We start from the raw sequence: 15,308 nt of genomic DNA on the forward strand, positions 1-15,308 counted from the left end.
GTTTTCTTTTTTAATGTATTACAAAATTGTATTAAAAAAATGTATCAGCCATAACATCAAAATAATTAATTGTTGACCTGACCAGAATTTTAATATTGCACTTTCATCATAATTATTTTTGCGATTCTCCTTGATAACACACAAGGTGTAAAAATGATACTCCTCACTAATAAATCTTGTGGATCTGACAACAGCACGTGCAAAGCACAACCTTACATGAATTATTAATCGAATTAATCACACATTTTCCCCATTTACATGATAACAGCGATGCCCTGTGACACTTTTTAAGCTCCAACAGGCACCCTGCCTCCACGCGCCCAGTTCTGCAGAAGATTGATCCATAATTCATTAAAACGAGGGGCTCCACAGCTCTTCCATATTAAATATCCCATGGCAACTTGATGCATCGTATGCGGGCTCCATGAAATATACTTAGACTCAAAGTACCTTCAGCCCATGAATAAATTAGGATGGCCGGCATTCCTTTGCTGATTGAAATAAAATGCCCGATGCCGCATTGTGTAACTCTTACTTTCTTCTCTCCCGTCCAATCACGGCACATCATTTCCTGTCCAGCCTGTGCAGGGTTTCGACTACGCCAAGCAGCACATGGGCCAGACAGGTGAGGAGGCGCTCACTGTCACCAAGGAAACACTTGTCCTCTCCCTCCCGGTACGGGACGCCCCTCTTACACAAGACAGGGTGGCGGTGTTGCAAGATGGTACGGTCTCAAAAAGACCCCAGTCGACGGAGATGCATCTCAGGTGAGTGCTTTTATTATAGAACAAAGAAAGTGTGTGCATATTTTTAGGCGTACCAAATGGAATAAGCTAGTATGATAGTATATCGCTCAACTCTCTATAGAACACTAAAGCCTTTAAAGCCTGAGCATCATAAATGTTTTAAAAGCCATCCAGCCCGATATGACCACACAGTTCTATTTCAGTTGCATTTCTTATCTTCTTCCGCTGAAGAGTCAAGTACACCTCAAGTATGACGTATAATTACTATTGAGCGGATTGAGCTCTTGACTTTAAGAAGCAGCAGAGACATTGAGAAGCGTGGAGGGAAGAACTAAGTACATTGTGTGCTTAGGAACAAAGGCATTTGTTCTCTTGATGTATTTCCAGAATCGAAATAAAGAATGATGGACGTGGCACACACATATCACCAATGTAAAACATCTGCCTGGTGCACACTGTACGATTTTGGTCATGATTTTGGGATTTCCATCATATTTTTTAATTGATAACTGCAAGGTTAAGTTACCTTTTCTGTCATCTTTAAAAATGCTAATCATTTAGTATTGTAAATCTTAAGAAAATCTTTTTATTTTTTTATGACTTTTTTCTCAGATTTGCGTAATATAAACTCAAAATTACGAGCATTAAAGTCAGAATTGCAAGATAAAAGGCTAACAATTCTGACTTTTTTTTCATGCAATTGTGAGTTTATATTTCATTTCTGATGATTTTCTTGCAATTCTGACTTTTTTTTTCTCAGATTGTGAATTATAAAGTCCAGTTCTGAGGAGGAAAAAAGACTGTTCTCAGAATTGCGAGTTTATGTCTCAAAATTCTGACTTAACTCGCAATTGCGTGTTATAAAGTCAGAATTATATAAACTCACATTTTTGAGAAAAAAAAGTCAAAATTGCGAGATATACTCGCAAATTCTAAAGGAAAAGTCTCAATTGCAAGATATAAACTTCCAATTCTGTGGAAAAAAGTAACATTGCAAGATATAAAAAAGTAACAATTGCGAGATATAAACTTGCAATTCTGAGGAAAAGAGTCACACTTGTGAGATATAAACTTGCAATTCTGAGGAAAAGAGTCACACTTGTGAGATATAAACTTGCAATTCTGAGGAAAAGAGTCACAATTGTGAGATATAAACTTGCAATTCTGAGAAAAAGAGTCACAATTGTGAGATATAAACTTGCAATTCTAAGGAAAAGAGTCACAATTGTGAGATATAAACTTGCAATTCTGAGGAAAAGAGTCACAATTGTGAGATATAAACTTGCAATTCTGAGGAAAAGAGTCACAATTGTGAAATATAAACTTGCAATTCTGAGGAAAAGAGTCACAATTGTGAGATATAAACTTTCAATTCTGAAGAAAAAATCACAGTTGCGAGATATAAACTTTCAATTCTGAAGAAAAAATCACAGTTGCGAGATATAAACTTGCAATTCTGAGAAAAAAAATTACAATTGAAAAATATAAACTTTCAATTCTGAGGAAAAAATCACAGTTGCCAGATATAAACTTGCAATTCTGAGGAAAAGAGTCACAATTGCGAGATATAAACTTGCAATTCTGAGGAAAAGAGTCACAATTGTGAGATATAAACTTTCAATTCTGAAGAAAAAATCACAGTTGCGAGATATAAACTTTCAATTCTGAAGAAAAAATCACAGTTGCGAGATATAAACTTGCAATTCTGAGAAAAAAAATTACAATTGAAAAATATAAACTTGCAATTCTGAGGAAAAGAGTCACACTTGTGAGATATAAACTTGCAATTCTGAGGAAAAGAGTCACAATTGTGAGATATAAACTTGCAATTCTGAGGAAAAGAGTCACAATTGTGAGATATAAACTTTCAATTCTGAAGAAAAAATCACAGTTGCGAGATATAAACTTGCAATTCTGAGAAAAAAAATTACAATTGAAAAATATAAACTTGCAATTCTGAGGAAAAGAGTCACACTTGTGAGATATAAACTTGCAATTCTGAGGAAAAGAGTCACAATTGTGAGATATAAACTTGCAATTCTGAGGAAAAGAGTCACAATTGTGAGATATAAACTTTCAATTCTGAAGAAAAAATCACAGTTGCGAGATATAAACTTGCAATTCTGAGAAAAAAAATTACAATTGAAAAATATAAACTTTCAATTCTGAGGAAAAAATCACAATTGTGAGATATAAACTTGCAATTCTGAGGAAAAGAGTCACACTTGTGAGATATAAACTTGCAATTCTGAGGAAAAGAGTCACAATTGTGAGATATAAACTTGCAATTCTGAGGAAAAGAGTCACACTTGTGAGATATAAACTTGCAATTCTGAGGAAAAGAGTCACAATTGTGAGATATAAACTTGCAATTCTGAGGAAAAAAATCACAGTTGCGAGATATAAACTTGCAATTCTGAGAAAAAAAATTACAATTGAAAAATATAAACTTTCAATTCTGAGGAAAAAATCACAATTGCGAGATATAAACTTGCAATTCTGAGGAAAAGAGTCACAATTGTGAGATATAAACTCGCAATTCTGAGGAAAAGAGTCACAACTGCGAGATATAAACTTGCAATTCTGAGGAAAAGAGTCACAATTGTGAGATATAAACTTGCAATTCTGAGGAAAAGAGTCACAACTGCGAGATATAAACTTTCAATTCTGAAGAAAAAATCACAGTTGCGAGATATAAACTTGCAATTCTGAGAAAAAAAATTACAATTGAAAAATATAAACTCGCAATTCTGAGGAAAAAATCAGTTGCCAGATATAAACTTGCAATTCTGAGGAAAAGAATCACAATTGTGATATAAACTCGCAATTCTGAGGAAAAAAATCACAGTTGCGAGATATAAATGTGAAATTCTGAGGAAAAGAGTCACAACTGCGAGATATAAACTTTCAATTCTGAAGAAAAAAATCACAGTTGCGAGATATAAACTTGCAATTCTGAGAAAAAAAATTACAATTGAAAAATATAAACTTGCAATTCTGAGGAAAAAATCACAATTGCGAGTGTGACAGATCGTCAGAGGCGTGGGGATCCATTTGCAGCTTTATTTCAGAAACTGAACAGTACAGGTCAATATACGGGCAGACAGGAATATCAGAGGGAAGGCAAACTCACAACGATAGACAGGCAGGGTTCAGGGTAGGCGGCTAGAATCAAATCCAAATACAATCCAATAATCAGGTCCAACAGAGAAGGTTCAGGCAACGGGTAAACAGTCCAAGGTCGATAACAAGAGATCAGATATAGGATGAATAAACGCTCAGTAGTGACAGCCGGGACAAATCAAGACTTCGCGGTGAGGTGTTGAAAGTGTGTGTGTTAAATACTGTGAATGTAATGAGCTGCAGGTGAGTGTAATGAGCTGCAGGTGAGTGTGTGTGCGTCAGTCCCAGGTATGAAGGCTCATGGGAAGTGGAGTCCGAATGAAACCGAATCAGTACTCTGGTGAAGCTTCCCTCTGGTGGTGCGGAGGAGGCGGTGCGGAAGCCTCCTCTGTAACAGAGCCCTCCCCCTGCGAGCGGCTCCTGACGCGAGGAGGAACACGGCGCCGGGGTCTTCCTCGAGGTCGGGGGGCCGGTTTCTCCGGGAACCTCTGATGAAACTCTTCCGTGAGAGAGGGGTCGAGGATATCACCTGCGTTGACCCAGGAGCGTTCCTCCGGACCGAACCCCTCCCAATCGACCAGGTACTGGAGCGTACTTCCCCGGCGCCTGGAATCCAGTATTTCATGTACTAGGTAAGCCTCCTCGCCGTCCACCATAATGGGGGAGGTCTGAGGATCAGCTTCCTCCTGCGCCTCCTCCGGACCCCCAGCGGCTTTCAGCAGAGACATGTGGAAAGTGGGAGAAATGCGATAATTAGCAGGTAAATCGAGACGAAAAGATACGGGAGTTATTTGTCTTAAAATTTGGAATGGACCAACATACCTGGGACTGAGCTTTCTACATGGAAGTCGAAGGCGGAGATCTCGGGTGGATAGCCAGACCCATTGGCCAGGGACATAGTGGGGACCAGGACGGCGATGTAAGTTGGCGTTCTGGGTTTGTTTTCTGATGGCATGAGCGAGGTGAGTGTGGGCTTGGTTCCAGGTATCCTCACTGCGGTGAAGCCAGTCGGTGACGGAGGGTAGGTTGGAGGGTTCGCCGGACCAGGGAAACATGGGAGGTTGAAAACCAAGGATGCATTGGAAGGGAGTGATACCAGTAGCTGGTTTGATAAGAGAGTTCTGAGCATACTCTGCCCACATGAGGTAACGGCTCCAATCCGACTGGTTCTTGTGGCAATAGCTCCTCAGGAATCTGATCACCTCCTGGTTGAGGCGTTCTGTTTGCCCGTTGGACTGTGGGTGGTAACCTGAGGTCAAACTCACTCTGACGTTCAACAGTTGAAAGAAAGATGACCAGAGTCTGGAAGTGAATTGAGGTCCACGGTCTGAGACTATGTCTTCGGGGGGTCCGTAGAATCGAAAGACCTGGTTGCAGAGTGCTTCGGCGGTTTCGAAGGCGGATGGAAGTTTGGGTAGAGATATAAGACGGCAAGCCTTGGAGAATCTGTCAACAATGGTTAGAATGACTGTGTTGCCCTGAGAGCTGGGTAGGTCGGTAATGAAGTCAATGGCGATATGGGACCAGGGTCGTTCCGGTAGAGGTAGAGGTTGCAGCAGTCCTGCGGGAAGATGCCTGGATGGTTTGGAGACTTGACAAATGGGGCAGTTGTTAATGAAGTGAATGGTGTCGGTGGCCAATGTAGGCCACCAGAAATGGTTCCTGAGCAGTTGGATGGTGGCATCGATGCCGGGGTGGCCTGAACTGAGCACCATGTGAACCTGAGTGAGTACACGTTCCCTTAGAGCCTCAGGCACGAACTTCTTCCCCGGTGGACAGCCAGCTGGTGGCGCTGAACGCTGGTTGACATCCTCGATCTCCGTAATTATGTCCCAGTGAACGGGGGCTAGTAAGAGGGTAGGTGGGAGTATGGATTCCTGGGGTTCGGGATGAGTAGAGGTCTCGGTTTGTCGAGAGAGAGCGTCTGCCTTAATATTCTTGGTACCCGGGCGATATGTAACGGTGAACTGGAATCTCGTGAAGAACAGTGCCCACCGGGCCTGTCGTGGGTTGAGCCTTTTAGCTCCTCTGAGGTATTCGAGGTTCTTATGGTCCGTGAGTATCGTGAAAGGATGTTTAGCTCCCTCTAGCCAGTGCCGCCACTCCTCCAAAGCCAGTTTCATGGCCAACAGCTCTCGATTGCCCACATCGTAGTTACGTTCAGCTGGTGTTAGTTTGCGGGAGAAAAAGGCACATGGGTACATCTTTACAGGGTCTCCTTGACGCTGGGAGAGTACGGCCCCTACCCCGGTGTTTGAGGCATCCACCTCCACTATGAAGGGTTGGTCGGGATCTGGATGACGGAGAATAGGTGCAGTTGTGAAGCGCCTCCGCAATTCATCGAAGGCTCGCCTGGCCTCAGGTGTCCACTGCAGTCGGGATGTTTGACGCTTGGTCATTGCGGTTAGGGGTGCTGCCACGGTGCTGAAATTTCGAATGAACCGTCTATAGAAGTTGGCGAACCCCAGGAAGCGCTGGAGCTCCTTTAGTGACTGGGGTTGGGGCCATTTCAGAACCGCCTCTACCTTCCTGTCGTCCATCGCGACTCCCTCCTGGCTGATGATGTAGCCCAGAAAGGACGTGGATGTCTGATGGAACTCACACTTCTCTAGTTTGACGTAGAGTTGGAACTGGATAAGGCGCTTGAGCACTGACCTGACGTGCTGGATGTGTTCGGGCAGGGAGTTGGAATAAATTAAAATATCATCAATGTACACAATGACTCCCTTGTCCAGCATGTCCCGGAGCACATCGTTCATGAATGCCTGAAAGACCGATGGACTGTTGGACAAGCCGAAGGGCATGACCCGGTACTCGTAGTGCCCCCTAGTGGTGGAAAAGGCAGTCTTCCACTCATCACCTTCTCTGATGCGAATGAGGTTGTAGGCGTTGCGAAGGTCCAATTTGGTATAATATTTCAATTGTGAGATATAAACTTGCAATTCTGAGGAAAAGAGTCACAATTGTGAGATATAAACTTTCAATTCTGAAGAAAAAATCACAGTTGCGAGATATAAACTTGCAATTCTGAGAAAAAAAATTACAATTGAAAAATATAAACTTGCAATTCTGAGGAAAAGAGTCACACTTGTGAGATATAAACTTGCAATTCTGAGGAAAAGAGTCACAATTGTGAGATATAAACTTTCAATTCTGAAGAAAAAATCACAGTTGCGAGATATAAACTTTCAATTCTGAAGAAAAAATCACAGTTGCGAGATATAAACTTGCAATTCTGAGAAAAAAAAATTACAATTGAAAAATATAAACTTTCAATTCTGAGGAAAAAAATCACAATTGCGAGATATAAACTTGCAATTCTGAGGAAAAGAGTCACAATTGTGAGATATAAACTCGCAATTCTGAGGAAAAGAGTCACAACTGCGAGATATAAACTTGCAATTCTGAGGAAAAGAGTCACAATTGTGAGATATAAACTTGCAATTCTGAGGAAAAGAGTCACAACTGCGAGATATAAACTTTCAATTCTGAAGAAAAAATCACAGTTGCGAGATATAAACTTGCAATTCTGAGAAAAAAAAATTACAATTGAAAAATATAAACTCGCAATTCTGAGGAAAAAATCAGTTGCCAGATATAAACTTGCAATTCTGAGGAAAAGAGTCACAATTGTGATATAAACTCGCAATTCTGAGGAAAAAAATCACAGTTGCGAGATATAAATTTGAAATTCTGAGGAAAAGAGTCACAACTGCGAGATATAAACTTGCAATTCTGAGGAAAAAATCACAGTTGTGAGATATAAACTTGCAATTCTGAAAAAAAATCACAGTTGCGAGATATAAACTTGCAATTCTGAGAAAAAAAATTACAATTGAAAAATATAAACTTTCAATTCTGAGGAAAAAATCACAATTGCGAGATATAAACTTGCAATTCTGAGGAAAAGAGTCACAACTGCGAGATATAAACTTGCAATTCTGAGAAAAGAGTCACAACTGCGAGATATAAACTTGCAATTCTGAGAAAAGAGTCACAACTGCGAGATATAAACTTGCAATTCTGAGAAAAGAGTCACAACTGCGAGATATAAACTTGCAATTCTGAGAAAAGAGTCACAACTGCGAGATATAAACTCGCAATTCTGAGGAAAAAATCACAATTGCGAGATATAAACTTGCAATTCTGAGGAAAAGAGTCACAATTGTGATATAAACTCGCAATTCTGAGGAAAAAAATCACAGTTGCGAGATATAAATTTGCAATTCTGAGGAAAAGAGTCACAATTGTGAGATATAAACTTGCAATTCTGAGGAAAAGAGTCACAATTGCGAGATATAAACTTGCAATTCTGAGGAAAAGAGTCACAATTGTGAGATATAAACTTGCAATTCTGAGGAAAAGAGTCACAATTGCGAGATATAAACTTGCAATTCTGAGGAAAAAATCACAGTTGTGAGATATAAACTTGCAATTCTGAAAAAAAATCACAGTTGCGAGATATAAACTTGCAATTCTGAGAAAAAAAATTACAATTGAAAAATATAAACTTTCAATTCTGAGGAAAAAAATCACAATTGCGAGATATAAACTTGCAATTCTGAGGAAAAGAGTCACAATTGTGAGATATAAACTTGCAATTCTGAGGAAAAGAGTCACAATTGTGAGATATAAACTTGCAATTCTGAGAAAAGAGTCACAACTGCGAGATATAAACTTGCAATTCTGAGAAAAGAGTCACAACTGCGAGATATAAACTTGCAATTCTGAGGAAAAGAGTCACAATTGTGAGATATAAACTTGCAATTCTGAGAAAAGAGTCACAACTGCGAGATATAAACTTGCAATTCTGAGAAAAGAGTCACAACTGCGAGATATAAACTTGCAATTCTGAGAAAAGAGTCACAACTGCGAGATATAAACTTGCAATTCTGAGAAAAGAGTCACAACTGCGAGATATAAACTCGCAATTCTGAGGAAAAAATCACAATTGCGAGATATAAACTTGCAATTCTGAGGAAAAGAGTCACAATTGTGATATAAACTCGCAATTCTGAGGAAAAAAATCACAGTTGCGAGATATAAATTTGCAATTCTGAGGAAAAGAGTCACAACTGCGAGATATAAACTTTCAATTCTGAAGAAAAAATCACAGTTGCGAGATATAAACTTGCAATTCTGAGAAAAAAAATTACAATTGAAATATATAAACTTGCAATTCTGAGGAAAAAATCACAATTGCGAGATATAAACTTGCAATTCTGAGGAAAAGAGTCACAATTGCGAGATATAAACTTTCAAGTCTGAAGAAAAAATCACAGTTGCGAGATATAAACTTGCAATTCTGAGGAAAAGAGTCACAACTGCGAGATATAAACTTACAATTCTGAGGAAAAGAGTCACAACTGCGAGATATAAACTTGCAATTCTGAGGAAAAGAGTCACAATTGTGAGATATAAACTTGCAATTCTGAGGAAAAGAGTCACAACTGCGAGATATAAACTTGCAATTCTGAGGAAAAGAGTCACAATTGCGAGATATAAACTTGCAATTCTGAGGAAAAGAGTCACAATTGTGAGATATAAACGTGCAATTCTGAGAAAAAAAAATTACAATTGAAAAATATGAACTTGCAATTCTGAGGAAAAAAATCACAATTGTGAGATATAAACTTTCAATTCTGAAGAAAAAATCACAATTGCGAGATATAAACTTGCAATTCTGAGGAAAAGAGTCACAATTGCGGGATATAAACTCGCAATTCTGAGGAAAAGAGTCACAACTGCGGGATATAAACTCGCAATTCTGAGGAAAAGAGTCACAATTGCGAGATATAAACTCGCAATTCTGAGGAAAAGAGTCACAACTGCGGGATATAAACTCGCAATTCTGAGGAAAAGAGTCACAACTGCGAGATGTAAACTCGCAATTCTGAGGAAAAGAGTCACAATTGTTAGATGTAAACTTGCAATTCTGAGGAAAAGAGTCACAATTGTGAGATATAAACTTGCAATTCTGAGGAAAAGAGTCACAATTGTGAGATGTAAACTTGCAATTCTGAGGAAAAGAGTCACAATTGTGAGATATAAACTTGCAATTCTGAGGAAAAGAGTCACAATTGTGAGACATAAACTTGCAATTCTGAGGAAAAGAGTCACAATTGTGAGATATAAACTTGCAATTCTGAGGAAAAGAGTCACAATTGTGAGACATAAACTTGCAATTCTGAGGAAAAGAGTCACAATTGTGAGATATAAACTTGCAATTCTGAGGAAAAGAGTCACAATTGTGAGATATAAACTTGCAATTCTGAGGAAAAGAGTCACAATTACGAGATATAAACTTGCAATTCTGAGGAAAAGAGTCACAACTGCGAGATATAAACTTGCAATTCTGAGGAAAAGAGAAATGTCTTTCTTCACAAAGAGTGAAACCTCCCAAGGTCCTATTCTGATTCCGCATAAAAATGCAAATGAAAGACGGTAGGAAATTTATCAGCGCTCAGGTTGCATGTCGCAAAAACGACCCTTCAAGGTCAGTAAAACTCACCACCTCGCATCTCCCACATCTCCGGGTTACTTTACCACTCTCTGCAGGCCGTGGGATCGTAAATATGCCTTTGCTTCGTACGTGGGACAATGCGACAGAGCAAAAAGCACTGATCCTTGAAATGGTTGCAGTGTGGCTTAGCGTTTCTCTCCCTCTCATTGTTTCTCCTTCTCACGCTCTTTCTCTATTAGCATCTTATTAGTCGGAATACAAATGTATTCTGCCGTTTGTTATCTCTCTGGAGTGGCTCGATTAAAAGGAAATGAGCCTGCAGAGAGCAGGGCCGGGGAAATAATTATTTGGAAAAGCAAATGCGGTAAATACGCGAGCATTTAAACCTGGCAGAGACAGACAGAGATGCATGCAGAGAAGCTAAGTACACTCACAGCTACAGAATCATGTATGATTCAGTGTGCCCATAGGCAGCTCGCTTCTGCCCAACTGTGTCAGACCTAGAAGACGTGTGCGTGTGCTGGTGCGGCGGTGGCGAGTCCAGCGGGGCTGGGTGTTATGTGCATGCCAGATTGTTGGCACGCATGCCTGAGAAATTAGCAGATTTAATGTAATATTCATATTTTGTTGACTGTGCCTTATTACCTTCTTCTTAGACAGAGATGGGTTTCGGTTGAAGCTTTTATTTTGATGTGAAAATGAAATAGTCCTTGTTTCTGTAATTATAGGTAATTGCTTTTATGGTTCTTTGAGCTTTATGGATGTTATAATCTAAAATTAAAGTGTAACATCAATGTAGAGTCCCATTTTGAGCTCGCTTTATTTCTGTTATTCTGAGTAAAACAGATTTATTGAGACAATGGTGGAATAAGTGTGATTTCATACATGAAAACATAAATTAATATAAATATACTGTTGTACACAAATCTTTGGTTCGCATTTTACATATATACATATTGTTTTCGATTTAACTCAATAGATTGTGTTCTGTTTTTTTTTTCACAATTTTTTTAGTTCATTTAACCTCTTAGCCCACAATAGTTCATTTAACTTCTTAGCATTCTAACATTCCACCTGCAAGATGTTTTCTAGAGCGAGTGACGCAATGTGAATATTAAAAAACAAGTAATTTAGACTAACATGATGTGAATATCCAAAAAGTCCCATGAGTTATCTAGAGCAAGTAACGCGATGTGAATATTAAAAAAAAATCCCACGAGCAATCTAAACCAAATAACCGCATGAGAATATTAGAAAAACATCCCACGAGTAATCTAGAGCGAGTAACGCTATGTTATAATTTGAAAAACATCTGGCAAGTAATCTAGAACAAGTAAAGTGATGAGAACATTTGAAAACATCCCGCAAGTAACCTAGAGTAACACAATGTAAATATTCTAAAAACATCCTGCGAGTAATGTAGATCGAGTAACGCAATGCAAATATTGTAAAAACAGCATGCAAGTAACCTAATGTGAATATTCTAAAAACATCCCACGAGTAATCTAGAGCGAGTGACGCGATGGAAATATTCTAAAATCATCTTGTGAGTAATCTAGAGTGGGTAACACAATGCAAATCTTCTAAAAACATCCTGCGAGTAATGCGGTGTGAATATTCTAAAAACATCACGAGGGTAATCTAAAGCAAGTAACGCGATATGAATATCCAAAAAAAATCATGTGAGTAATCTAGAGCAAGTAACGCTATGCAAATATACTTTAAAAACATCTCACGAGTAATCTAGAGCAAGTAATGTGATGTGAATATTTGAAAAACATCCTCCAACTAATCTAGAGTGAGTAACACAATGTGAATACAAAAAAACACCCTGTGAGTAATCTAGAGCGAATAACGCAATGTGAATATTCAAAAAACATCCCGCGAGTAATGTAGAGTAAGTAAAGCGATGCAAACATTCTAAAAACATCCTGTAAGTAATGTAGAGTGAGTAATGCGATCCAAATTTTCCAAAAACACCTTGCAAGTAACGCAAAGCAAATGTTCTAAAAACGTCCCTCAAGTAATCTAGAGCGAGTAATGCAATGCAAATATTCTAAAAACATCCCACAAGTAAGCTAGAGTGAGTAACACGGCCCGAATATTATAAAAACAATCCAAGAGTAATCTAAAGTGAGTAACGCAATGCAACTGTTCTAAAAATATCCTGCATCAATCTAATGCGAGTAATCTAGAGCGAGTAATGCGATGTGAGTATTCTAAAACATCACGCTGGTAATCTAGAGTAACACAATACTAATATTCTAAAAACATCACAAGTAATCTTGAGCGAGTAACACAATGTGAATATCTAGAAAACATCACGCAAGTAATCTAGAGCGAGTAACGTGATGCGAATATTCTTTAAAAACATCCCGCGAGTAATCTAGAGCAAATAACACGATAATATTATAAAAACATCCCACAGTTAATCTAGAGAAAGTAACACGATGTAAGTATTCTAAAAACATCATGCAAGTAATCTAGAACGAGTAATGCGATGTGAATATTCTAAAAACATCACACAAGCAATCTAGACCGCGTACTGTGATGCAAATATTCTAAAAACATCCCACAGTTAATCTAGAACGAGCAACCTGATGTAAATGTTCTTGAAAAACATCCCGCAAGTAATCTAAAGTAACGTGATGCAAATATTCTAAAAACACCCTGCGAGTAATCTATAGCGAGTAACGTGATGCAAATATTCTAAAAACACCCTGTAAGTAATCTAGAGCGAGTAGCGCAATGTGAATATTCTAAAAACACCCTGTAAGTAATCTAGAGCGAGTAACGCAATGTGAATATTCTAAAAACATCCCATGAGTAATCTACAGCAAGTAACGTGATGTGTATATTCCAAAAAACATTGCACGAGTAATCTAGAGCGACTAACGCAATGCACATATTCTAAAAACATACCACGAGTAATCTACAGCGAATAACGTAATGCGAATATTCTAAAAACATCCCACGAGTAATCTAGAGCAAGTAACGTGATGATAATATTCGAAAAACATCCTACAGTTAATCTAGAGCGAGTAATGTGATGTGAATATTCTAAAAACATCACGCAAGCAATCTAGAACGAGTACCGTGATGTGAATATTCTAAAAACATCTCACAGTTAATCTAGAGCAAGTAACATGATGTGAATATTCTAAAAACATTCTGTGAGAAATCTAGAGCAAGTGTTGGGAATGACAATATTCTAAAAACATCCCACAGGTAATCTAGAGTGAGTAACGCAATGTGAATATTCTAAAAACATCCCATGAGTAATCTACAGCAAGTAACGTGATGTGTATATTCCAAAAAACATTGCACGAGTAATCTAGAGCGACTAACGCGATGCAAATATTCTAAAAACATACCACGAGTAATCTACAGCGAATAACGTAATGCGAATATTCTAAAAACATCCCGCGAGTAATCTAGAGCAAGTAACGTGATGATAATATTCGAAAAACATCCTACAGTTAATCTAGAGCGAGTAATGCGATGTGAATATTCTAAAAACATCACGCAAGCAATCTAGAACGAGTACCGTGATGCGAATATTCTAAAAACATCCCACAGTTAATCTAGAGCAAGTAACATGATGTGAATATTCTAAAAACATTCTGTGAGAAATCTAGAGCAAGTGTTGGGAATGACAATATTCTAAAAACATCCCACAGGTAATCTAGAGTGAATAACGTAATGTGAATATTCTTTAAAAACATCCTTCAGTTAATCTAGAGCGAGTAATGCGATGCAAATATTCTCAAAACACCCCGCAAGTAATATATAGCGAGTAACGCAATGCAAATATTCTGAAAAGACCTTGTGAGTAAACTAGAGCGAGTAACACGATGTGAATATTCTAAAAATATCCCGCGAGTAATCTACAGCGAGTAACGTGATGTGAATATTCTTTAAAAACATCCCGCAAGTAATCTAGAGCGAGTAACGCAATGCAAATATTCTGAAAAGACCCTGTGAGTAATCTAGAGCGAGTAACGCAATGCAAATATTCTGAAAAGACCCTGTGAGTAATCTAGAGCGAGTAACGCGATGTGAATATTCTAAAAATATCCCGCAAGTAATCTACAGGGAGTAAATTGATGTGAATATTCGAAAAACATTGCACGAGTAATCTAGAGTGACTAACACGAGAGAGTAACGTGATGCGAATATTCGCTTCGCATTTGGTGTGCAAACACCATAAACAAATCCTCTGTAGATTTCCTTCGTCCTAGCAAGTCAATGTTAATGTGATATGCCTGCCAACATTCCTTCCAGTAGTGATGTGTTAGAAGTCTCGCCGGCACATGATGTGCATTCTGATATGTGGTCTGTGGCTCATTGTGCTTGCTGTTCCAGAGCAGGATTCGTCCTGCTGTTGAACATTCGTTTAAATGGCACAAAACATGATGAGTGGATGCTCACCCTACGGTGATGTCTGCTAAATGACACCACTGCAATTTAACGCAGGTTAACAGAGGCCAGAGGGCCCTGCAAGGGAACTGTTAACCCTGCATCATACTGCATGCAGCAAACTAACCATTGCCTCTGTTGCCATGGCTACCCGCAGCAGGTTGCCAAGCGAGGACGGCTCTGTTTCGAGCAACGAATCTGGGAAGCTGAACACGGGCAGAAGCTCCACAGCTCGGAGATCAACGGCACAGAAAGCACCCAAAGAAGAGCAGCACACAAGAAATGGTGAGAAAGATACAGAAATAAAAGGAGCAACACAATTCACATTCCTTAGCATCATAACCCATTAATGAAATTCATAATTACAATCATGAATGCTGGATTTAGTTAATCTTAGATTACAAGTTTTTGAAATCAGTATTTTTGTCTTACTACACACACACATACAAATTAATAAATGTAATAAAATGTAATACATTTTTTAAAAATTATATTACAAGACTAGTAAAAAAATCTTTATACTTTATATTTCTAACCTACTTAAGAATTAAAATAGT

At 38.5% G+C, this 15,308-nt stretch overlaps 1 protein-coding gene across 1 annotated transcript in view; it reads left to right on the forward strand.

Annotated features, from left to right (window-relative positions):
- LOC141301367 (UPF0606 protein KIAA1549L-like) overlaps positions 1-15,308 on the forward strand; it is a 55,855-nt gene that overhangs the window by 32,128 nt on the left and 8,419 nt on the right. The window contains exons 13-14 of the mRNA XM_073831608.1: positions 580-767; positions 14,909-15,036. Coding sequence (XP_073687709.1) covers positions 580-767; positions 14,909-15,036 — 316 coding nt within the window. The remainder of the gene's footprint in view (positions 1-579; positions 768-14,908; positions 15,037-15,308) is intronic.

This window comes from Garra rufa, chromosome 25 (genome assembly GCF_049309525.1).
Source record: "Garra rufa chromosome 25, GarRuf1.0, whole genome shotgun sequence".
Taxonomy (NCBI): Eukaryota; Metazoa; Chordata; class Actinopteri; order Cypriniformes; family Cyprinidae; genus Garra; species Garra rufa.